At 37.9% G+C, this 25,949-nt stretch overlaps 3 protein-coding genes across 3 annotated transcripts; 2 read left to right on the forward strand and 1 right to left on the reverse strand.

The window, feature by feature from the left end:
* Positions 1–1,475: 1,475 nt before the first annotated feature.
* zgc:162944 (uncharacterized protein LOC569993 homolog) lies at positions 1,476–6,955 on the forward strand. Its single transcript, XM_066686672.1, has 4 exons — positions 1,476–1,709; positions 3,913–4,084; positions 4,406–4,604; positions 6,528–6,955. The coding sequence occupies exons 1-4, from the start codon at positions 1,602–1,604 to the stop codon at positions 6,721–6,723; spliced, it is 675 nt and encodes a 224-aa protein (XP_066542769.1). The 5' UTR covers positions 1,476–1,601; the 3' UTR covers positions 6,724–6,955.
* Positions 6,956–7,277: 322 nt separating this feature from the next.
* On the reverse strand, positions 7,278–9,939 carry acod1 (aconitate decarboxylase 1). The gene is made up of 5 exons (XM_066686713.1): positions 9,864–9,939; positions 9,541–9,702; positions 9,362–9,451; positions 8,833–9,032; positions 7,278–8,435 (listed from the first exon to the last, which is right to left on the reverse strand). Exons 1-5 carry the CDS (start codon positions 9,873–9,875, stop codon positions 7,469–7,471), a joined length of 1,431 nt encoding a protein of 476 aa, XP_066542810.1. The 5' UTR covers positions 9,876–9,939; the 3' UTR covers positions 7,278–7,468.
* A 3,766-nt stretch (positions 9,940–13,705) lies between these two features.
* On the forward strand, positions 13,706–18,592 carry kctd12.1 (potassium channel tetramerisation domain containing 12.1). Its single transcript, XM_066686712.1, has 2 exons — positions 13,706–14,147; positions 16,808–18,592. The coding sequence occupies exons 1-2, from the start codon at positions 13,782–13,784 to the stop codon at positions 17,321–17,323; spliced, it is 882 nt and encodes a 293-aa protein (XP_066542809.1). The 5' UTR covers positions 13,706–13,781; the 3' UTR covers positions 17,324–18,592.
* The last annotated feature ends 7,357 nt before the right edge of the window (positions 18,593–25,949 follow it).

A 25,949-nucleotide genomic window follows, 5' to 3' on the forward strand; every position in this document is an offset into this window, starting at 1 on the left:
CAGGGTTGCCAGATTGGTCGTAAATTTTATTTTGTCACTTTGCAAATCTTTAGTAGGCCACAACAGAACAAAATGAATGCTTTAATCTACTGTATTTCTTGCATTAAGAATAACAGTGCATGCCAAAAGCTGAAGGCATCAGTGTTTTGTTTTATTTTATTTTTTTAAATTCAACTTTATAAAAAGGTATTGTCAAACTTTATAATTCAAATTGAGTAGTTTTTACTGACAATTGTAAATGAATGTAAGTCTGTTTTCAGTAATTCATTTTCTGTAGCAATATTTTTCTTTGTAGGATTACACTGTAGGTCTGGGGCCTCCCTGGAATCATTGGGTGAATGGCAGGGAATTATTCTGGATGAGGCACCAGTTCATCACAGGGCATCATATAAATTCTGAAATTATTCACTACCGTCCTGAATTCAGTTCCCTATAATAGTGCAGTACAGAGAGTAACATAAGGAATAGTGAATAGGGAGCCCTGTTTCCCATTGAAAAGTAATGTTATATGATCTGAATTTTGTCCAACTTCAGTTTTACATACTCATTCCTACCAACTTTGAATGTTAGATTTAAAACAAACCAACCAACAAACAAACAAACATGGAACATTTTGTCCAGGTTTTCAATGATTAGATGGTTGGCTGGGCAGATGGTTCCTTTAGGCTGGCACATTTAGAGACCTGCTGTAAATATTTTTTGAATGAAATTTGAATTTGAGTAAGGTTAACATGTGCATATATATATATATATATATATATATATATATATATCAGTGGCGGATGCTGGTCTTTCAAGGAGGGGAAGCTCAATTTTGGCCTACATCATAAAATGTGTCGGTTTATTTATACGTAAATTCTACAAGAAAATGATCTGTGACCCTGTCGTACCAACAAGGCGTCTTTTCCAGGGACTTGACTAGTGTCCTCTCAATGGCCAGCAGAGCTAGGCTGCTTAAACGGCCTTGGCCCAACACACGTTAGTAGGTGGCTTGGCAACTCAAAAGTGTCCGTAGGTGTGTGTGTGTGAGTGAATGTGCGAGCGTTGCCCTGTGAAGGACTGGCGCCCCCTCCAGGGTGTATTCCCGCCTTGCGTCCAATGATTCCAGGTAGGCTCTGGACCCACCGCGACCCTGAATTGGATAAGCGGTTACAGATAATGAATGAATGAATATTTTATATATATATATATATATATATATATATATATATATATTTGTGTATATATATATAAATATATATATATACACAAATAGTTGTAACAAATATAACAAATAGTTATGCTTGAGTAACAAATCTACGCACTACCTTTTCATTTTTTTCGTTTTTTATTAACAAGCATACAAGCATACTCTCAAGCATTTTTAGGGTTTGATTTGGTGGTTATTTGTCTGAAAATTGTAGAGTAAACTTGGCAACCCTAACATCTCTCTCTCTCTCTCTCTCTCTCTCTCTCTCTCTCTCTCCTTCCTGCATATTCACCACCTCATCTTCTGGGGGAGCTCTCGGTTATACACAACTCTCCGCTCCTCTTCTTCACACTCTGTCATCTTGTCTGGGTTATTTCTGTTACAGCGGAGTGTAGATCGTGCTCTCTGTGAAATGGCTAAGCGTGTGGCAGTGGTTTTGGCCGGTTGCGGTGTGTTCGACGGCAGCGAGATCCACGAGGCTTCCGCGGCGCTTGTGCATTTAAGCCGCAGTGGAGCGAGTGTAAGTTCATTCAGTTAAGCCCAAAGCACAGAACAGCAGATAAAGTTAACTTATATTGAATTAAAGTGTTTGTGGACACATGCACCTGATGGATGATTATTTTGATTACTCCAAATCAACACAAAGATAGTGACTCAGTAGCGGTAATAACATGGAATGACTTCGGCATCTTACGTTCGGGTGACAGTGACGTCGAGATCTTATGTACGTAAACATTAGGACAAGAGCGTGTAGGTGAAGCGATTTCAGCAGGAAAGCCCCAAGTCATGACGTTATCAGTTGTGTCATTTCAAATATAAATGGTCTTAAATTATGACATTTTAATCGAATTTATACTATGTGTATTAAAAAAGAATGCTTCACCAATTTCACGTACAAATTATAGTACACCCCCTGAATGTGGCAATCATTTAATACCAAGGCATTCTAGTTTGCCATTTTAAAATAAAGGCCCTTTGTCTTGTCACATTTCTGTATTTTTAGCTCCGAATGTAGCTAATTATTAAAAGGACAATTTTAAAGAACCACCTTAACAGAGAGAAAAAAAAATATTTTTTAAAAATTTTTTATTTATTATTATTTTTTTTTATGGAGGTCAGAAGGTTTGTTCATTCTAGATGCTATTAATGCATCATCACTTTCAAGTACCTGACATGCAGTGATGTAAATTGTGCCAATGCGATGTACCACCTACCTTGCCAGTAGGTACGGGTACCTTTAAATGACTTTAATTTCTTGTTTTGTTTTGTTTTTTGTGCGGACACAGACATTTATTGTGATATTAGCATGGAAGCAGCTTGTAGTTCAGTGGTCCCTAAACACAGTGACATTGGGCGATGTGGTAATATGGGATGCTATGTTTGTAACATGCCACTTGTTTGGCTTTAAGGGCTGTTTACTATCACGTAAGGCACTTAAGTTTAGCTAGGCGCCTAAACATCCAAGTGCTAGTTAAACATAGGCTACTGGCAGATGTCCCACAATGGAATATATGCCAATGTAATAAAAACAAATGTTAATTACATCGACATATGCCACTCACAAAAAAAAAAAAAAAAAAAAAATCAATGCCATTGTCATATACTACTGTCACCCGTACGTATGATGCCTATGTCAATGGCATATGCCACTGTCACCCGTACAAGCTGTCGATGCCACTGGCATATACAAGCATCACCCAAACGTAAGATGCGGATGCCATTTCACGTTATTACTGCCTCTCTTCCGGAGTGTGCAGTACTGTTTCACAGCCTCTGTGTGAATCCCTCCAGGTAGCGATCGGCTTTGGCTGTGGTGACCTTAAGCTCATGTGCAGCTGCTTCACGTGGCCCTGTTAAAATTGTGTATTAGTATATATTATATCAGTATAAATATCTATCTTGTACAATAACTGTTAAATTATGATAATATACTGTTGTTTATATTGTATACTGGAGCTGGCCATTTTAAAGATAGTTTTCTATTGTATTACACTGAACAATCACCAATCACTGGAATAGGAACACCTACATAGTGTCTACACTCATTGTCCATTTTATTGGCTCCAATGGAGCACTTTGGAACCCCACAGAGCAGGTATGGTTTGGGTGGTAGAACATTCCCAACACTGCAGTGACACTGATGTGGTGGTGCGGTGTGCTATATTGTGTTGTGCTCTTATGAGTGGATCAGACACAGCAGATCATCTGTAAGTGTCCCTCAGTGTCACTGCAGGACTGAAAATAGTCCACCAATCAGAAATATCCAGCCAACAGCGTCCCGTGGGCGGTGTCTTGTGTCACTGATGAAGGATTAGAGGATGACCAACACAATTGTGCAGCAACAGATGAGCTACTGTCTGTGATTTACATCTACATGGGCTAACACAGTGTTTATTAACTGGGGCAGCACTGCTCTTTCTAAACCACTTGTACCAGCACAGCACACACTAACATAGCACCAGGTCATTGTCACTGCAAGCACTGAGAATGATCTACCACCCAAATCACACCTGGTCTGTGGTGGTCCTTTGGGCATCTTGACTAAAAAGCAGGATGAAATGAGTATAAGAAAAGATGGAAACAGATGGACTATAGTTTGTAATTGTAGAATTACAAAGTGCTCTTGTATGGTTAGTGGAGCTGATAAAATGGACAGTGAGATACAAGGTAGTTGTTCCTAATCCATCATTTAATGTTTGTCTGCATTTTTTATTATTCTTCAGGTCAAGATATTTGCACCCGACATTGATCAGATGCATGTTGTAGATCACGTGAAAGGAGCTCCTACAGAGGAAAAGAGGAATGTGCTTGTGGAAAGTGCTAGACTTGCCCGAGGTGACATCCAAGACCTGTCCCAACTCAATGTGAAAGAATTTGATGCAATTATCTTTCCAGGTTAGAACATGCACCTGATACGTATTTATTTTGTTTTTCCTTTTCACCTTAATAGCAATTATCCAGTTCATGTTATGAAACTTCCAAAAGGCCTTAAACCTGTGTATAGTTGATTTAAGTAATGTTCAGACAAAATATTGTTACTTGTGTAAGTGAAATATGAAAAAAATATATTTAGTTCATTATGTAAAATACCTGAAGTACAGTATTGATCATTATGAAGGTAAACACAAAATAAATAATGTATTTAATGACAAATATTTAGATGCAAAAACTAAAAAACTACTATGTTTCATATGTTATTGTTTTAATTGTTGTCAGGTGGCTTTGGAGTTGCTAAGAACCTGTGCAACTGGGCAGTGCAAGGTAAAGACTGCTCTGTTAATGAGCAAGTTCAGACAGTTCTGAAGGCCTTCCATAATGAGAAGAAGCCCATCGGCTTATGCTGCATCTCCCCAGTTCTGGCAGCTAAAGTTTTCCCAGGTTGTGAAGTAACTGTTGGCCATGACAAGGACAAAAGGTAAGTGGACATGTCGTAGGAGTATCTTAGCAAATGTATACAAAAGTCAATAAACTACTAAGTGAAATTCTCAGCATGAACACATATTTGCACGACTCACTTTGTATAATGTCAGTAATAGAAAAATACATTTAAACTCTTTGGGTGCCTTACATATACATATATGTAACTCTTTGCTCTACATGGATTTGTAGAAAAATATACATTTGGACCAAAAACTTTTTCAAAACTACAGTAAGTCAATTTATCAGGCATTAGGCAACATATCTGGATGTGAGTCATACAATCACTTTTAGTTAGGGAGCCTTAATAGGGATGTTTATGATTGTGGGGAAATGCTGTTCTTTGTGGTTTGTTTACATTCGGAAGGTCTGCGTCTTTTAAGATGGAATTGTAAATTGTAATTGGAAAAAAACGACTGTTGTTTGTAGATGGCTAAAGTTTAACTTGAAAATGAAATTTAACATGGCTGAAGTTTAACGTTAAATTCACAGTTTGAACTACCAGAGAACTTATTTGTAACCTGAGTTGTTTAGTTTTGTTGTATTTTCTGTGTTTACTTTCATGCAGTTAGCCACCTCCTAAATTTGGAGGAAAAAAAAGTCAATATTACCCACCTATGTATTAGGAATAGAGCAATATCCTCATCTGAGTTTGTGCTTTTCAAATTTTGAAGTTCTCTCCGTTGTCTAAGAAAATTCATATGCCTTTTCTGTGCCATGAGCAGAGAGAGAAAAGGCCTAGTATTATGGATTGAGATACTGTTATTTTTTTGTACCCATTACCTGACACTGGGGCTGTGTAAACACGTTAGACCTATTTTGAGCACGTAAACAGACTGGAGAGCTAGAAATCCTCAGAAACATCCTCAGAATTTTATAAGAAGTTTTTTACTTTTATATTTTAGTAAATTTCTTTGCAAATTTATGACCAATTTGTGAAATTTCTCATTACATATGCAAAACCAAGTAACATATCATACTGTTTCTGTTTAGATACTGATTCCAGATAATGTATTAATTAAAACATGGTTAGAATGTTATAAAAATGAACACAAGAAATAAAGTGATTTGAGCTAAAGTTATAATAATTTTCTTCCCGAAACCAGATTTATATTGCTATAATAACCCAGATTTATGATGTGTATGAAAAAAGATGCTCCAGATAAAGCTGATACTAAGCTGATGAGCTAGGACAGGTTTGTTAAAGGAGAGGCCACTGAAATCACGGTGAGTCCCAGGTGTAAATCTCTAAACTGCTATTCTACAGTATATAAATCATTGAAAGCCTGACCAGAGATTTTTCTTTACACAAACAACTTATTTTTAACATAGTGGAACCTTCACACCAAGTCTGACATTTTTGTGTGTGTGTGTGTGTGTGTGTGTCGTCTCAACACCTCAATCGTCCTGAAATGACGCTGGAAGGAATTGATTGAGTAGAAGTGATGATGAATTTATAATTTTACTTTAAGCACTGCAGATAAACCCCAATTTCACCCCAATCTACAGAATAACACAGGGAGCTCAGCTGTGTTTTCATAGGTCGTTGGGGGATTACTTCTGCATGTTGATCCTCTTATTAAAAGTGATTATATTTTCTTTAACCGCCACATTGCATGTTCTTTAAGCTTTTGCATTCTGTTTAGGTGCTGTCATCCTGCACATTTGTTTGGTCTGCAACCATCTGCTCTGATTGGTCAGCCTGACTTTAACGCATCCGTAAAAAGCAGAAAATCTGACACAGCATAGCAGTCCATCAGTTTCTGCCTCTGTGTGAAAGACAACATTAATATATGTGTGTTTGTTCATAATTTTCGTCCATAGTTATCAGACTTGGGTGTGAATAAGCCCGAAGAAGAAAGGAGGCAGAAATGATAATGAGGAAGGATGCTATGACATATTGCTTGTTTTTTGATTCCAGGTTTCCAGATGTCCCAGAAACTGCTGAAGCCATCACTCAGCTTGGTTGCAAGCATGTCTGTAAAAATGTTAATGAAACCCATGTGGACGAGAAAAATAAGATTGTCACAACCTGTGCCTTCATGTGCAAGGCACCGCTCCATGAAATATTTGATGGAATTGGTGTGATGATTCAAGATGTTCTCAAACTTGCTTGAATGCCTTCTAACATCACAATTCCCTCAAGTGCCTCTGTTTAAAAATTACACAAAGGCTCACCTGCACTATTAGAAAGCTGTAGATTTGTTATGGTTTTTTTTGTTATTGGCAAACTGTAATTTCTTTAATAAATTTCACGTGATCTTCTAACATGAGACACCCAGTTTGATCATCAGTTCCTCCTCCTGTCTACACAGAGTCAGTGTTATTGGACTTCCCTTCTCTCCCAGTTCCTAAAGGGCATTACCGCAGAGCCATGTGTTACGACACACTTAAGTGACAAAATACTGTGTATTTTATGAAAACGTTCTGGCATTTCCTAATTTTATATGTTTAGGATTTATTTATTTAGCATGCACCTCTTCAAAATAAATTGTATACAATTTCAATAACCATATCTTGTTTTAGGTGTAAACATAAAACCTAAATCATACATTTGGTTTATTTGGTTAAAATAGCAAAATTTCTATGTTTAAAAAATGAATCGTAATCTATACATTATACAGAAGATTTAACCAGAATGTAGCAGAATGTAAGTTATACATGTCTCTGATAGTATGGAAGAATAAACATCTAGTATTTACATAATTGAGAATATATTCCCTAAAATGTTACACTTTAAACATTAAAGTTATAAATTTACAAAATTCATCTACATTTATACAACCACAATGTAAACATACAATGTTCAGAAAGTCAGATCTTTCTAAATGAGCTTAAGTAAACCTAATGTTACATGAACACTCAAGCTGAGGCTGAATAACAGGCATCAGCTCTCTCTGTGTCTTGATGTAACTGCATGTATGATCCAAGCACAGAACAGTCAGGGATAGCCTCCAGGCTGTCAATGATCTGGACAATCCCATCCACTGCATCAGCAGTCAGGACGGTTGCTGCATTAGCCTTAAACTTCTTTACCAAATGTTCCTGACTGAGCGGCTTCCTCCAGTGGCCATAAAAAGTGTTACAACGAGCTGTGTAGGTTTCTCCCTGCTCCATCTCCACCATGATTTCACAATACATTTTATCAAAGCTGGCCTGGTTGTCTTGTGGGTTTTCCAGGTTGACTTTGAAGAGCAACTCTTTCAGAGCTTTTCTGTGCATTAGTTTACTGCTAAATGAGTCCACACTGACCTGACCATCCATCAGTGCAGTGCAACAGTTGAACTGGAAAGAGTGCCTGGCCTGGTGCTCTGTGACTGGAAGGGAACAGTCTATGTATCTGGATGAAGGGACTCTCAGTGTGATCTTTTTGATTTGGTTAAGATTTACATTTGGATCATTTGCCAGTATTTTTGCCCTTGCTTTGATTGATGCATCTGCCACCCAATGCATGCCAAGATGGGCAGGAAAACGTTTAAATGCAATATCTTGATCCTCCAGCACCCACCTGTAGTCAGAAATTGGGGAGATTTCTTCTAAATTACGTGGAATATAATCCTGATAAAACACTCTAAAGCCTGACTCCAGGTCTAGAATCTGCTTGTTGCCCTCAAGACCAAGTAGGGCAAGCTGAGCAGCTTCTAGCCCCCATCTACCAGCATTACCCAAGTGGAGTGGCTTGGTCTGCGTAGCAGCGTTTGCCATAGGAGCACCTGCAGATGAACAGGCAATAGCCAGGGCATCCATACACTGAGCTGGAGACAGGCCCAGGAGCTTAGCTGTAGCTGCTGCACTGCCCATAACTCCAACCACCGTAGGTGGATGAAATCTGAAAAAGAACAATAAAACACTCAGCATTTTGACAACAAATGTGGTTTTAAACATTTCTTGTCAGAAATAACCAGAAATAAAGTTACAACCTATTATTTTCAAGGGAAAATTTATTCCTCTCACTCTTGACCTTTCTGCGAAGCATTTTTGCCCTGACCCCTGTTCCACACCTGTTCAGTTGCTGAGCTTCTCAGTCTAGATCCACTTCATTTTATTTGTATAGGATGCTTTATAGGTTTTTTAGTTCCATCATTTAACTGATGTTCATATTTAAAAACTTTAATTTCAGTTCTCCTAATCCTAACATTAACCTCCACCCAAAACCTAATCCCAGCCCTCACCCTAGTTCTAAAACTAATCCCATTACTTATTCTAACAGTAACATAAGTAATTACCTCTTAGGGATGTTATGAGCCTCTTTTGAAAATCTCATAAGCCTTCCTTGAACTTCAAGTCCCACATTGAAGGCCAAGAGCAGGTCCAAGCCTGAAGGTTTTGAAGGCAGAGACTCCGCTAGAGCCAGCAGAGCAGGCAGGATAGCTCCAGAGGGATGAGTGGCAGGGTGCCAGGTGTCATCAAAATCCATAGAGTGCACCTGAGAGTACGATTAAAATCATATTTTTTGTTATTTGTTAATGTAAAACAGAAAAGTTTACTGACCGTACAAGTTATTAAAGAATATTAAACCTCACATAGCGTTCAAATGTAGCAAACAGACACATTAATAAATTCTACAAAATGACTTCTCAAATGAGGCTAAAGCTAATTTATAATTTAATAAGTGCACAATCTTTAGAATCTACCACATTTCTAAAAGCCTGATCGGATTTTTTTAAAAATAAATTACATGGGTATAATGTAAAAAGCTGCCATTAGGATCTTTGCAACAGTTTCTGTAAAAGAGCATTTTGAGTAATAACCTACCCCAACTCCATTGACGAATGCCGCATAAACAGGTGGTAGGAATAACCCTGGTCTACCCCACACACTGCTGTTCTGCTGAGCTTTGAACTTCTAAAAGTAAAAATCAAAAAAGACCATGAACACATTTCTGTTTTGAGCTTTTCATTCAATGGTCTCTAACTTAAGTCTCTGAATCATACCTTACTGTGCTCCAAGGCCACATTAAAGACTGGGGTTCTGGTTCCAAGCAATCCCACCCCAAGTGTGTCTAGCATCATTCGCTTGCTTCTTCTGATAACTCCATCGGTCAGATGACTTGTATTCAGAGATGAGATCACTGCTCCAAAACTCTCTGTAACAGTCTGTAAACAACCAAGTAGATAATATTAACCATGATGCATGAGGATTAAAATAGAATATAAAAATCCCATAATGCATTAACTGCTCTACAAACACTATTTCACACTATGTAAAATGGGTAAATAATGAATTAATATAAAAACTTTCATATGGTCATCAGTACCTTGCGTAGCATGATGTGGACGTATAATCTTAAAGTAGGTCTGAGAACAAGGACAGGTCTGTCTTATATACACGCCTGTTATCAGAACTGGCCCACTGACTTTCCAGTGTGAACAAACCAGTGGGGAAAAAGCACTTGCATCAGAGAAGTACAAAATTTCACAATGCCACACAAACCACAAGGCCATATAGACCAGTCACATGAGATATATATATATATATATATTTCAAAAGTGGCATAAAAAATCAAACAAGAAACATAATTCACACATTTTTATTGATTATATTGTTTTCAAAGTTTCCCCATGTGGCATAATTAGTAGAAAGCAAAGACTGGTTAAATTAACAACATATTGAAGAACCTAATCACATGTCACATTTTGCAATATGCAGTGTCCACAGATCACTGTCTGGCCCGTGTGAGAATGGGTTTTGGAATTTTGGCAGAAGCTCTTTTTATGAAAATGAAACAAAACACATTGTTAAAGGGAGTGGCAAAGTAACCTAATGTCCAACACTTCTGCAATTTTCAAAAGTTCTCAGAACAGACAACATGGGCTGCAGGGAGGATATGGAAACTACAGCTTTAAATGTTTAGTAAAAGCGAAAATCACTGGTTTTTTAGGTTGCTGAGTGTGAGCGTTTTTTGTTGATTCACACAAAGCAAACTAAAAATTAGCAGTGTTCAATGATTCAATAAAATATAATTAATATAATTTCTGTTTGCTCTGTGTACTCCCTTATGAATAATAGCATTATCTATTCAAGTCAATTACCATTAATCATGTTTGTCCTATTTGCTCATACTGGTCCTAAACCAGAGATTGTATCCTCTTGCTCTCATACATGAGTCTTTTATTTCTCCGTGGTCCTCCTGTGAACTCTGCCTAAGGCTGTTTTGATTTTTTAAATGATTGATCAGCCTTGTCCACTGATAAAGACATTCATTTTGGCAGAGCAGTCAATACCCATTGTACATTGTAAATGAGGGGCACCCTCAATGTATTCTGAGTTTAAAAAAAAGGTCACTTGAATTGAGAATTGTATGTGGGTTTGATTCCCTGTGAGGGTAAGCACACCATTCTCCACCAATCAGTCTTTGGACAAGACTCTAATGCTACATTCATCCACATCTGTGACATGATTGGAATTGTCCCTTGCCTCTGATTAATGTCATATATATAAACGTATACCACCTAAAATGGTACAGCAGTTAATTTGTAGAGGGTTACTAAAAGAAAGGAAATGAATTGTTGACAGATATATGTGTAAAAATAGGAAATAATGGCATTAAAAATGTGGTGTTGATAACATTTTGTTTACATTTTCAAAATTATCTTCTCTAAAAGGAACATTTTTGCTAGTCCTGTTGGAGGAATAACATACAACAAGCAAATAAACAAACAAACAAAAACCTGACAGAATCTATCTAACTATCTAACTCTAAACTTTTATTGTTTTTTTGTAAATATGCAGAATTTATTGTCACTGTGGTCAGTACGCACAACCCGACAGATCTGGTCCATACAATGATTTACAAAATGTTTAACAAGAAAAACATTGTTTTTACACCTTAAACTCTCCTCTCTCCTCAATCTCCTTCCTTTTTTGTGTGTGATGACCCGTTGAACTTTAAGCAAGTACATTTTAATTTAGTTCAGTGACTCAAAAACATACGCAACAAAATTCCCAGTGCTGAATTTCATTTTGTGCTATTATTTCTGTCCCACTGAACTTCACTGTACATTTTTCTGCAACTTTGGGAATTTGGATGTGGAAAACATAGGACACCAACAGATTAGGCAACTATTCATCAAAGACCATTCATGCATGTATAAATCCTGACCTATCGTAACCTCCAAACTTCATGAATTTCCCTTACACAACAGCATAGCGCTGGATGATGTATGGTATGTAATATGGCAAAATGTGATTTGGCTTTTATCTTGGTGATATTTTTGATCGACTGTGATCATTTTATCAATTGTATTTAAAAATAGGTTTTCATGAAAAGAAATCCCGACTGTATTACAAACTGGCAGTAAATTATGTGTGTCATATTCTATCTGTTATTGTATAAATAGAACAGTTGTACAGTTTTAATAAAGAAATCAGTAGCGTACTTCCTCAAAAGGAAATGAATGTGTCTGGTGCACAGATTAGCCAAATATCGTTAGGAATCAGGACTTAATTTTCTTTATTAAAAGAAACCTATATTAATATTTATTTAAATATGTGATATCTATCTGTCATTTACAAGTTCTTATGGTAAGTCTGATATTTCATTGGTACAATTAAATTTTAGCATATTTTGTGTTTTTAGGGTAATCATTTATATAAAATGTATTCAATTAATTCATTTACGCAACAAAAATTATTAACATTTATTAAAACTTTGTACCTTAGAATGTAATAAATCTGCTGGTTTCTTTTAGTATGATTGCTTTTCACTTTTAACAATCTTAAATTATAATAATTAATAATAATGCTATTTTTATTCTATTGTTATATAATAATAATGTGATATTTGATGGACAGTGTTAAACAATAAAGTTTACTGTTAATAATTTTGCAGCTATTCAGCGGAGACAAGAAAGAATATAGTCAGCACAATGAGCTATCTTTAAAATGCCCTTAGTGTGGTCACGGTCACGCGTGGTGAAAGGGAAATAAGTCTGGTGTTCGCGGAAAGAAGGGGTGACATTCAGTTTCATAACTCTGGCACAGCTGAGGTACAAAACTAATTAATCAACACCAGGTGGCGGTATTGTCCTTTATTTCATGTGTGACCACTTCTGAAAGGATTTTATTTTAAATAAATAAATAAATGCACTGAGTTTTTGAACATTGTGTGCTCTCTGTCTCAGAGCTAAACTTTCACCAGTGCCCCCTCAAATAAAGTTTTTACACTGTTTCTGTAAGTTAGGCTTATTCATTCAATTATTCATTCATTGTGTGTAACCGCTTATTCAGTTCAGGGTTGCGGTGGGTCCGGAGCCTACCCGGAATTAATGGGCGCAAGGCGGGAACACACATTATTCTATCATATTTTATGGCAAGTGTGAAACATTTCCTTGAGAATTTGATTGCATTCAGCCAGGTAAAAAAAGAACAGTGAGCTTCCCAGTGAACAAGGAACGTCCCTGGACGTTCAAAATAGGTCTAAAAGTAGTCGGTCCGTCAAAGACATATTTTAAACGTCAATGGACGTCCAAAATCCATCTTAATAAGTTAGTTAAGTGGTGACCAATCGATAACGTCAGTGGACGTCGAAAATGCGTTTTATACAAGTAATTTATTTCGGGACCAATTAATAACGTCAATGGACGTCCAAAATACGTCTAATAATCGTTTCAATGTCTGTGTTTGGACGTCTTTTCAACTTTCATTTTCAACCTTAAGAGAACGTTGATTAGACGGCAGTCATTACGTTATTTCAACGTTGATTCAACGGCTAAATGTTTACTGGGTTGTATTGGTATCGGATTATTAGTTCTGGATCACAAATTCCAGTCCTCTATAGGTATTGTATGGTACTGTTCCACTGGTACTGTACGTTTGAACAGCAATGGCTGTGTCTAAAAATATTTGGACCTACATATAATCTACATCAGTGGTTTTCTGTGATGATCTTACGTATTTCATTTCTGAGTTGTGAGGCATTTTACCCTAAAAATAGTGTCAGTGTGGGACCTGGGGTCGTCTGCGGGTCAGTAAAGTGTTAAACTGTGTCTATGAACACTTTCCATCAAGGCGGATGTATTATACTCCTCCACTCTGTGTATTTAACCCCTTCCCCCTCCCCCTTCTATATGTGTGTGTGCGTTGAAGGGAGAGAGAAAGGGAGATAGGAAGCCCCACAGTGTCTGAGATCTTTCCCGTTCTGAGTGTGTGTGGAGGGTGTGTGTGAGTGCGCGTCATGGCTTTGGCGGAACCGGAGCGCGGAGTGTCCGGTCCCGGTGCCGCGGAAAGCGGAGCTCCGTTCTCGGAGATCATCGAGCTTAATGTGGGCGGTCAGGTGTACGTGACCCGGCTCCGGACCCTAGTCTCGGTGCCGGACTCTCTGCTATGGTCCATGTTCAGTAAGAAAAACCCGCGCGAGCTGGCGCGCGACAGTAAAGGACGCTTCTTTCTAGACCGAGATGGCTTCTTGTTCCGATACATCCTGGACTACCTCCGAGACCTCCAGCTGGTTCTGCCGGAATACTTTCCCGAGAAGAGCCGCCTGCAGCGTGAGGCGGATTACTTCCAGCTCCGGGAGCTCTCCAAGCGCCTCAGCCCCAGAGTGAGTCCAGGGGAGCTCTTATCTTTCTACACTTACACATAGAGTTTTAGAAGTGCTCACACTCCTGGTTCAGCTGTTTACATTGTAAGTGGAAAAAACAAAGCTATAGGCTACATATTATACATATTAATGCCCTTTTAGTTTTTATTGGTGTTATAGAAAATTACTAATATATAAAATGTGTTATTTTGTCACAAACTACATTTTTTTTAATTACGCAAAACTAACAGGCTAGCAACACGTTGAATTAATAATAGTAATAATAATAATAATAAGAAGAAGAAGTTCAATTTAAATAGCGCCTTTCACAAACCCAAGTACACTTTACAGAGGGTAATAAATAAATAAAATAAAATAACAAGGATAAAGAGAAGAGAAGAGGAACGTTTTAAGCTGAGATTTAAAGGAAGACATTGATGAGCAGAGACAGAGAGATTGAGGCAAAGTGTTCCAAAGACTGGAAGCAGCACTAAAGGATCTGCCACCCATGGTTGGGTGTCTGGTTTAACGGACAGTAAGAAGTCCAGTGTTGGTAGATATAATGTTTGCGAGAGGGACGGTAAGGGCGAATCAGATCAGAAAGGTAAACAGCAGCCAAGTAAAGCTTTACATTTTATATTTTATCTGAGGATTTGTGCTAAAATGTGCAGAATTTAGTTAATTATGTGATTTTAGACCATAAATGAGCAATCATCTGCACCCAGAAGCTTGTTTACCACTGCATTTGTGTTTTGCACTTTTCAACAGTATGAACTCTGTTTCTAAATAGACATTCACAGTACAGGTGTGATACCAAACACCTTACTGACAGGCCACTTAATGAAAGACAAAAGGCGACAATGGAATACAAAAACAGCAGTGGCAATTGATACTGAAACAAAGTCCCTTACCAGGATGACTGTGGAGCATGCTGGGAGAAACCTTTGGATGGCCCTTGTCCCTTAACTCCTCACCATTGCTTGAGGATTATAACAGATGCCACATAGTCCCTCAACTCCAAAAAACAAACTTTGTGGCTCAAAAGTGTATCCACAGCAAAGTCCCTTAAAGGTTATAGGGTGCACGAGAGACAGCACAGTCCTCTCTCCAGAGATATTGCCCCAAGCCCTCAGCTCTTCAGCAACTATAGAGCATCACTGATGTCAGTTCCAGGCACCACCAATCCTGCAACACTCTCCTCTCCTTGTGTCTGCAGTCCTACTCTGCCGCTGGTTATAATGTTGTTGTCTGCTTCACTGCAGTCACAGGGGTGTGCCACCCACAGCTTGTGCTTACCAGTCAAAGAATGCTTCTGGGTATAAGGAGGATGGCCCTCATCATCAGTATAACATCAACTGATGCAGTCATCTTCCTGGATAGGCACTAGTCAGAACTTCTGCTGATATAACTGAACTCTGACACACACTTGCAACTGCTGCTTACCCTTCTTGGCCTCTGTTCCGCTGGTGACTGATTTCGGTTGAACACTGGTCAGCTCTCATTCTTCCTGTAGGGAAAATGAAGTGTTAGCTTCAGCTTGTTGCATGGTTCAATCGCTTGTTGCATCCAAGCGATTCTACTGTCAGATATTGACTAGTGGCACAGTCATCACTGAAACTCATGATGAACTCACAAACCCCACTATCTTCAACCCACTACTTGGCCTGGATCTCATGGCCACCTTTGTATTTCTCTGCCTGCTGCTGCTGCCACTTTTAGTACTTTCTTCATTTGTCATTGAATGCTCTTTTTGGTCCGATATTGAGTGCCACTTTTCTTCATCAGTGAGTTCATTGAGTCTTTACTCCACCACTGAAATCAGACCTCTGGGCTGCCCTCACCATATTATGCTCACTTTTGAGCACTGTCTTTAACTTGCTGGTGGGTCCGTGGCTGACTGACTTCATGAGACTGTGGGCAGGCACAATGCTTGGTCCCCTTATTTGCTCTTTGATGCTGTAAACCTTTAGGTAGTTTAATCTCCTCTGTTCTCTTAGCAAGAGTCAACTTCTCACCTGTGTAGCATTCGTGTTGTGGACAATATAGTGTCCTAAGGCAGAATACTTTTTTCATGGGATTGACAATTTGATCAGTTTTCTACAACCAGATGTTGGCCCCACACAGTGCACACAAAATGCAACACGGCAAAAAACACCAATCCCTAAATTTACCAATAAACACTGCAACAAAGGGAACACAGCATGGTCAAAGCTATATGAACATCAAACAAAGCATGGGACTGTGAAGCCTATATAACAGTATTTACCAGCGGTGAACATTCACGCTCCCACAAATTTGGGTAAAACACAGAATTTATGAAACATGGGGGCCATGTAAAATGTATACTATTTATTACAGTTTTAAAAATTCTTCAGCTGTAAGTTCTTCAACATGAAGCCTAAATGCTTTTAATATGTTAGATTTTTTGTTTTACCTTAAACAGTGTAGTACACATTTAAAAAGGTTTCTATTATTATTATTATTAGAGACGCCTGTTATTTCATTAGCTTGCAAGAATAGTTGTTTGTATTATAGTAAGACTGAAATTAAATCCTCTTCATTTAGATTTTTTTCACAATGACTTATATTTGATATAACTGGATTTCAGATTTAAAACATTTAAACTGCTATGTCTTTTTAATATAAATATTAATTATATAACTTGAAAACTCTGTTAACAGAGTGCTTTTGCCCAGTGTAAAGAGAGTTCCATCAGCGAGGACCTATGCCACAGTGACTGGGATGAGTCAACAGTGGGGAACAACGGACCGGGGGGCACTCTACTCGCACCTTCACCTTCTGCATCCCCCTCTCCATCACCCTCCCAGGAGAACAAGAAGTCTGGCTACATCACAGTGGGATACAGGGGCTCATACACCATTGGACGGGATATTCAGTCTGACGCTAAGTTCAGGCGTGTGGCGAGGATCACAGTATGTGGAAAGACATCTCTGGCCAAAGAGGTGTTTGGAGACACCCTCAATGAGAGTAGAGACCCAGACAGGCCTCCAGAGAGGTACACATCCCGCTACTATCTTAAGTACAATTTCCTCGAGCAGGCATTTGACAAACTGACCGAGTTTGGTTTCCGCATGGTTGCATGTAGTTCAACTGGTACCTGTGCGTACTCTAGCAATGAGCCGAGTGAGGACAAAATATGGACAAGTTACACAGAGTATGTGTTCTGCCGAGACTGAGGTGTTTCCACACTAGTGTAATTCTAGTGTAGGGGACATCGATATTAGACTAGCTCATTCATTTAATCTGCAGATGTACTGTTTTAGCCACACAGCTTTACTTAAAGAGGAATTCCAACAGTTTTCCAAACCACTCCAAGTGATTTGGTGTACAGTTTAGATTAACTTAAAGACTCCTCTGTTTTCTTCACAGTGGAAGTCATAGGTATTCTAAATTTAATTGTAACATTTGTTATATGTTACCAGTGCACCACATGTCTGAGATGATGATCTTAGTTTAACAGCAATTAATATTAAAATATGGGTTTTTTTTTTTGGTGCATGTGACTCTTACATAATTGGATTTTAAAAAAAGCCTAAGGTTTGTAGCAGAACTATTGTGAAACAGCGTTGCAGCCTTCAGACTATAGCCTATATAATAACCATAATTATGTAATAGCTTTGTGTGAGGGAACTTTTAGAGACTTTATATGCTTTGGATTACTGAATCCAATCACCACAGTTGTGAACAGTTCAGACTCTGTTTCTCTAAAATGGTGTATGTCACATCAACACACTCTGAATAATTTTTATTTATAGCAATTAATACATTATTAATTATTATAATTTTGAGTGCAATTCCTCTTTAAATTGAAAAGCTAGAAATGGTCATCTTTGTGCATTAGGATTTTTTTCTGTCTCTCGAATTTTAATAGGGCAAAGGCTCATTGATTTTGGTCTGGAAGAGCTAAACATTGCTTAGTCTAATGAAACTCTTCAAGAATGTGAACATAAGCAGCAGAGCCAGTGTGACCTTCTGATTTTGATACTTCATTATGCATGTGCTGTCAGGAAAGGACTAGAGTGTTTATTGAAAACAAAATAAATATCTAAGACTTAAATGAGTGTTCATGATGGTACTTGGTAGGGGAAAAAGAGCTAAATAAATAAATAAAACCAACATGCCTCTTGGGCGATGATGCACTGAAGTAACAAAAGCTTGTGGGGAAATTACTTACAGGGGGGTCATGCAAAAATATTTTTGTGCTTTGGGATGTTCTCTGTCTGATATTGATCAGACAGGTAGTGATACTTTATTTTTTCTAACTTGTATGTTTTTTTTTGATCCCATTTATTAATGTTTCTTATTTAACTGGTGAAAAATACAATGTACAGTAAACAAGTTTTATTCATGTATAAATATTTTCTGGCATCAAATTGAAATTAAGATTTATGATAATCTGTAATGATTTCAATGTACAACATTTCTCTATCTCATGTAAGCTTCTTTTAACTGTTGTGTGTGCTTTGTGTTTGAAATAATTCAATAAATTAGCAAAGAAATCGTTTAAAAATATAGCTTATTCTTCTGTCATTTGTGTCTGTCAGAATACCTTTGTCATATTTCTTAAGTTCCTCAGGTCAGCGTGTTCTTGAAATAATTATAAGTGAATATGTAGAATATAATTAAAGCCAATTATTTCTGTCAATGTTTTTTCTTTGTTTTCTAAAACAAAAAAATGAATAGATTTGTTAAATATGTTACCAAAATTGGAAACGAATCACAAAAGTCTCCTTCATGTTCAATATGGAAGTATTTAAAGGCATCACACTGAGCTTCCAGACAGAAATTTCCACCCACTCTGATGGAATATTGCCAGTGCGCATAAATATGGTAACTGGGTCAGTGATACAATGGTAACTTCAAAGAATCACAGTTTGATTTCTATGAGCCTTTCTTTCTTTTTTTTTTTTTTTGTAATACAAATTTGGTCTGTGATGTTTTGATGCAAATGTTGTTGCTGCACTCAAAAAAGGATGTCATTATAATTTCAAGTGTAATCAACAAAAGGTTCCAGCTGCAGAGAGAAAGGAAGGGATTGCTGGAAGGACGAAAAAGCTCATGTCCTAAGAGACATTGACCCTTCGTTTTTTTCTTTGTCTGTATTAGAATACCGGAATATGCATGATACTGATCACAGTGATGTATATATATCCTAGGTTTTTACATTTAGTTTTTTTCCTCCTAAAAACAGTTTCCTTTGGATATGCTAATGCCTTAAAAATCTGTTAGCATGCAAATTCATACTAATTCCATTCCTGCTTGTTGTGCCAGTTTCCCTAAGCACTTTATAATGATCTTAGATCAAAGTTGTCTGGTAACTTCTGGTAACTTATTTGCACATCAGAACACTTTCATCAAACTTGACTGGCTGACAAAAACTTGCTTATTCTAATTAAAGTCTGGGATAAAAATGAGCTTTCATATATCTTACCCAGCTGGGGATGTGTCTTTATACATTGCACATTCATTGTGGAACTCGCCCCTTAAAGGAGCTCTATGTAAGATTTGGTGTTTTTGTTTCTGGTCTACAGCACTGTCCGGTGGTGTGTGTGTGTGTGTGTGTGTGTGTGTGTGTTTCCTACTCCCCTCCAAAGTTACAGTTTCTGCAGTGCTGAGCTCAAAGTACAGTGGCTCTGTTCTCCCTATTTCAGGTCAGTTAATTACCACAATGATTGCAAGGTAAAAAAAAAATACCTTCTGAATCTGAGACAAAAGCTTCTTTCACTGCTTAATGTGAAACTCTATTGAAATTTTAATGTGAACTTTGAAGATCTAATCCATTGATTTTAACTTTAGATGAAACAGAAATCCTGCATGTGCTCTTTGCAGGCCACTGGAATTCCTTCAAACAGAACTCAGTAAACCAGGTCTTTATTGACCTTCCTTTGAGCACAAGGTCATGGTCATTCTGAAACAAGTAAGAGCCTTCTCAAGTGTTCTAGTCCAAACCCTGAAAAAAAAAAGAAAAACAGAAAATACTGTGGCACTATTTACAGTCATGTGAAAAGGTTAGGACATAAGTAAGTTACTTATAGACGTAAATTGTAAAGGTAATGAACAAAAATGTAAATTTCTTGTGAGGAAAAAGTTAGGACCCCCTATGCTCTAATAGATGGTATGTACTCCTTTGGCTGAAAAAACCTCAATTAAATGTTTCCTGTAACCATCTACCAGTCTCCAACATCAACCGGGGGAGAGAGAGTTTCTCATTCCTCCATTTAGAATTATTTCAGCTGTGTGATGTTTCTTGAATATAAAGATCACCCCACAGCATCTCAGTAGGATTATGATCCTGGCTGATGATCCTGATTTGACCATTCCAGAGCTCTACATTTCTTATTTCAAGCCATTCCTTGTGAATTTACTGGACTGTTTTGGCTGATGGTCATGTTGCATGGTCCATGTTCAGCTTCAGCTTTTGGTCACATAGTCTCACATTTTCCTCAAGCACCCTCTGATACAGTGAAGAATTCATGGTAGATTCTATGATGGAGGGCTTGACAGGCCCACAGTTCAGATGGGGTTCTTGTGCTCAAATGGTGTGTTGATCTTCTGTTACTGTGCCCAGATAATTCAGCATTGGATTTGTCTGTCCAGTTTGTGTATGAAACGTTTCTTGAAGTTCTATGTAAGCTCTAGAAAAACAAAATCCCGGACGTTTTCAAAATCCAATTTTTCAAGTCTAAAAAGGAGGACATGTCCGTAAAAGAGGACGTCTGGTGACAAATTTGAATATCTGTACTGCCACTAATATATTTTTCATAGCAATTTTCCTGGCAAGGTATAATTTGACCAAAAATACTTATTTATCGAGCGGCATTATATAAAAAATAGTTAAAACAACGAAAAGCAGCGACTTTAAGCTTTAATTTGGTACCTTGACCTCGGACTTGTAGTACTTGAGATATATGTGTTTTTTGCCTTCCAGCGTCTAAAATGAAAAATCAGCTAAATAAGAGGTTAAGGTTCTTTGGGTTTTATTTTTCAGTTGGGAAGTAACGTAGCAAACAATAATAAAAACTTACTGTTTTGGGGGGATTTTAAGGAAAGTCTAGTCTCAATTCATGTAGAGTATGAATTGTAGTGTTTCTCCCAGTCCATCCATCAGTCTCTCAATTCCACCCAGTAATTATTCTCAGGTTTCAGTGTAGCCTCATGCATTAGGATTAAAAGTTCTTCCTGAAGCTTTTTCAGCTTTACTCCCATTCCTCAAGACCTTGCTGACATCCTCCTTCCACTGACATCCATCACCAGACAATGTCTAGCAATGGAACAGAATCCTAGTTACTAACGTCAGTGTGGCTCCAGGAGTTCCAAAGATTGTACATCCATATTTGACAGTCACTCAGAGTTTGTGAGGATACATACTGCATCACACAACTGAAACCTTTTCAACCACTCCTTCTGTAACAGTGGTATACTAGCAAAAATGGACAGTAACTTTTTGAAATACTGTTCAATGGCTAATAGGTATCTCTATGCAGAGACTAAACTGGAACTAATGAACAGTGCTGCATTAACACCTAAATGTGACCATTACTTTGTAGTAAACATGAAGAAGGCATAAATAGAAATTAGTTGCCCAGTGGATACACTATATTGCCAAAAGTATTCACTCTCACATCCAAATCATTGGATTCAGGTGTTCCAATCATTTCCATGGCCACACATTTATAAACCCAAGCACATAGTCATGCAGACTGCTTCTACAAACATTTGTGAAAGAATGGGTCACTATCAGGAGCTCAGTGTATTCCAGCATGGTACTGTGATAGGATGCTACCTGAGCATTTCCAGTTATGAAATTTCCTCACTACTAAGTATTCCACAGTCAACTCAGTGGCTTAGTAATAAAGTGGAAGAAACTGGGAACAACAGCAACTCAGCCATGAACTGGAAGGCCACATAAAATGATAGAGCAGGGTCAGCGGATGCTGAGGCACATAGTGGGCAGAGGTTGCCAACATTTTTCAGAGTCAATCACTACAGAACCCTAAAATTCATGTGGCCTTCAGATTAGCTCAGGAACCGTACATAGAGAGTATCATGGGTTTCCATGGCCAAGCAGCTGCATCCAGGCCTTACATCACGAAGTGCAATGTGAAGCGCCGGATGCAGTGATGTAAAGCATGCTGCCACTGCACTCTAGAGCAGTGGAAACATTCTCTGGAATGACGAATCATGCTTCTCTGGCAATCCGCTGGACGTGTCTGGGTTTTGCGCCTTGCAACACGTTCAGAAAACAAATGCAAACTCAGAAACACAAAGCAAGTTCAGAAAACTAATGCGAGTTCAGAGACACGATACAGGCTCGGTTTTCTAAATGTGTTTTTAAAATGAAGCCCAGGTGTTATCGGCTCCTAAACATTGGACGTGCATTTCATTGGTTGTCACTTTTATTAAGCCAGCAAGCATTCAAGGTTAGCTGTCCATGGTTTAGTGCTGCAGCCAACGGAATCACAGTCCCTGTTAAAGGGGGTTGTTTTGTGGCAGCCCAGACAACAGCAGGTCTGAAACACCGGGAACTTGCTTTTAGTTAGAACTAGTTAGCACTGGGTTTGGAGAAACTACAGTTCATTTCTCCCTCAATACATCAGTGATGACAATAAAGCTGACTGACTTTTAGAATCAAATTAATTCTTAAGATAATTTCATATAAGATTACCATTCTTACATTCATGAGGGGAGTGCAAGGCATTGGTTCACTATAGCCTACTGAGTAATAATTGGTACTCCTTGGTACTTAACAGTAGTGATTTATGTGTCAATGCAGCATTATTCATGAGTTCCTACTGACTCCCTGCATAGTTATCTTTCATAGTCGTCATCATAGTTAGCTTTCTTCGTCTGAGCTCTGTAGTAGAAATTCCTTGTATGTTTCTTCAGTCCTCTGTTTGACTGCCTCCAGCTTATTCTGAAACAAAATTTCTCTGTTTGCTGTGACAAAAAGCCACAAACCGAGAATTGGGAACACAATCCCGTACTCTGTCTCCATTGTTACTCTGTTGTTGCTTTGAAAATGACGTAGTGCCTGTGTTTCAGGTGGTACTGTGGCAATGGAAAAGCGACCAGGGACCAGGTTTTAGAACCGTGACGTGCCGTACACTTTGTTTCTTATTGTAGTTATGTTTAGCAATATTTTAGCCCTTGCAGTCTAAAAATGAATGTGGTAAAACAGAAACCTATCTGATAAATCAGTTTGTACATGCACTCCAGGAACACACCCTGTAGGGGTCGCCCTCACCTACCAGCGTGTGTTTTTGGGCCGTGGGAGGAAACCCACACGGACACAGGGAGAACACACCAAACTCCTCATAGACAGTCATTCAGAGCGGGACTCGAACCCACAACCTCCAGGTCCCTGGAGCTGTGTGGCTGCGCCACGATGCCTCCCAATAATGCCTCCATTATTAGCAAAATGTTCATTTAGATTTTACCTTCGGTTTTTCAATTGTAATGATATAAGTTTCCACATGGTTATACTGCCATTGGGCTCTTTATTCCCAACTCATTCTCCTCACATTACAAAGGAGAGTCACCCCTTCGTAGTCTGGTAGACCTCTCACAGATTAATCTGGTTTTAAGCACCATGGGAAGATGCATTCAATAAAACAACAGGCCTGAATATAATGAAGGCTGGAATCAGCTTAGTGTGTTACATTATTAAAAACTGCATTTGACATTATAAAGCCATGAATACAATTAATATGGTTGGTCCACTCTGCATAACTCTGCCTATTTTATCTTGAACAGGCCTAAACTCTCAACTTTAATCATCCACCCTCAAAATACAATGCACACACACACATACATACACATCATATTATGAGAGCAGATATTTGACATAATTTTTTGTTTTTCACAAAAGCAATAACCCTACAATCGGTTGTTTAGGAGCACTGTCTGTAAAAAAATTATTTCAGACAGAAAGAAAATTAGTAGAGCAGTGCAGATCTGTTTGTATGGGATTATTGCACATTTTTATGTTAGTGTAGAAATTGCATGACTGTGCCCATGGTCCCATATTCCACTCCAGCTCTAAACCATGAAACAAGGGTTTGATATTATGCTGTTCAGGGAACAAGCACTAAATATGGCCAAATGATATAGGAACAGTATGAATTACAAATTACACAACAGACTGTGTCAGTTCTAGGACAGCAATATAACTGGCTATTAAAGGAGCAGTATTTTATATTAACTACCAAAAATAGCAAATAACATCTATGAAAGTGAATGATTATTGTTTGTACATTTTTAAATATAAAGAGCAATTCATATTAGAAGAAGAATAAAATTACTTTGTAGCCTGTAAACAAATTAGTTTATACTGTATTGAGTGCGTGCCCCACACGAGGCTGCCAGGTTTATAACATTTTTCTTATGGAGTCGGTGGCCACGGTTTTGTAATATGATGAAAAATGACTGGAAGTGACTAACTGCTTTTGTAATGTGATACAACTCCATTACAGTTCTGGTACTTGCAACTTTTTATCCATTCTTTCTAAATCAGTTTGACGAATTCTATACAGTTGTCATCTCTAATAAGAATGAGTATAAAATAACACACAGGAACAGGTCCAGTGGTGTTATTATAATTAGCTGAGGCAATATAGCTAAGGCAAGATCCAACTTCAGTTCATTTTTATAGTATAGCCAGATGTCCTTTTCTGCTCCCACTGTGTTATTTACAGGTTACATCTTGAGTAGATAAGTAGGACACTGTGAGAGCTTCCCTATTCAGCACAGCTGTTTTATTCAGGCACCAATCTCTCTTTCTTTCTTTCTTTCTTACTTTCTTTCTTTTAATAATAAAATTACATTTCAATACTGACGCTGGATTCAATGATTTGGAAAATCACTTCACAAACATGAACAAAAAAAAAAGAGATTATTTTTTTCAGTTCAGATGAAGCAAGTCTCACAGATATAAACACAACTGTAAGCAAGACTCAGACAAACATATTTAGGGTTATAATACTACTATTTCTATTACAATGACATAAATTCTGAAGCTCTGTTGGGCCATTCTGCTTGGCAGCAGCAATAAGAAGCAGCCCACACTGGAAATCACACTGAAAAGCCAAAGAGTATACTGTAGCCCCCATAGCTTCAGGCAAAGCTAAGATTACATGTTTGGATGAGTAAGACTAGACCCATGAAATAGTTCCAAGCTCACAAGGCGATATTGAGAAGCAACTCATCTGTGGAAGTGAAGAATAATTTTACAGCAATCATTTTTAGCGTACAGTAACTTTCATGTCTTTAGGCCAAGCTTAGATTACATGTTGGGATGAGCAAGTGTAGACTCTAGGAGAATCATTTTCCAAGATAAGGACTCCAGCCATAATAATATTGCATGATTAACTCAATGCAGAGTAAGATGCATTTTGTGTGAAAATTGAAAAATGAAAATATAGCAATTGGATTCAAGTTGTAAGTTATATTCAAGTTATATATAACTCAATATACACAAATATTCAGAACTGATAGATATACCGTATGTTCAAAGTTTATGGGTCCTTAAAATATTTCTTATGAAATCAAAGATATTCATAGAGATTGTTACCTGTTTACTGCATTTACAACCTCTCATAGACTTTGTGTGCAATTTAATGTGTGTGTTAATTTAATTCCTCTGCCATCAGTTGGTGTACCTACAAGCCGGATTAACTAATATTTAATATATATAGATAGATATATTTCCCTAGTGTTTTAAGACTGAAACATTCACCAGTTTATGTAATCTTTTTGCGGACTGAGGTGATTCGTTCATTGGCAAGACAAGACATGTCATTAAAC

Source organism: Hoplias malabaricus, chromosome 12 (assembly GCF_029633855.1).
Source record: "Hoplias malabaricus isolate fHopMal1 chromosome 12, fHopMal1.hap1, whole genome shotgun sequence".
Lineage (NCBI taxonomy): Eukaryota > Metazoa > Chordata > Actinopteri > Characiformes > Erythrinidae > Hoplias > Hoplias malabaricus.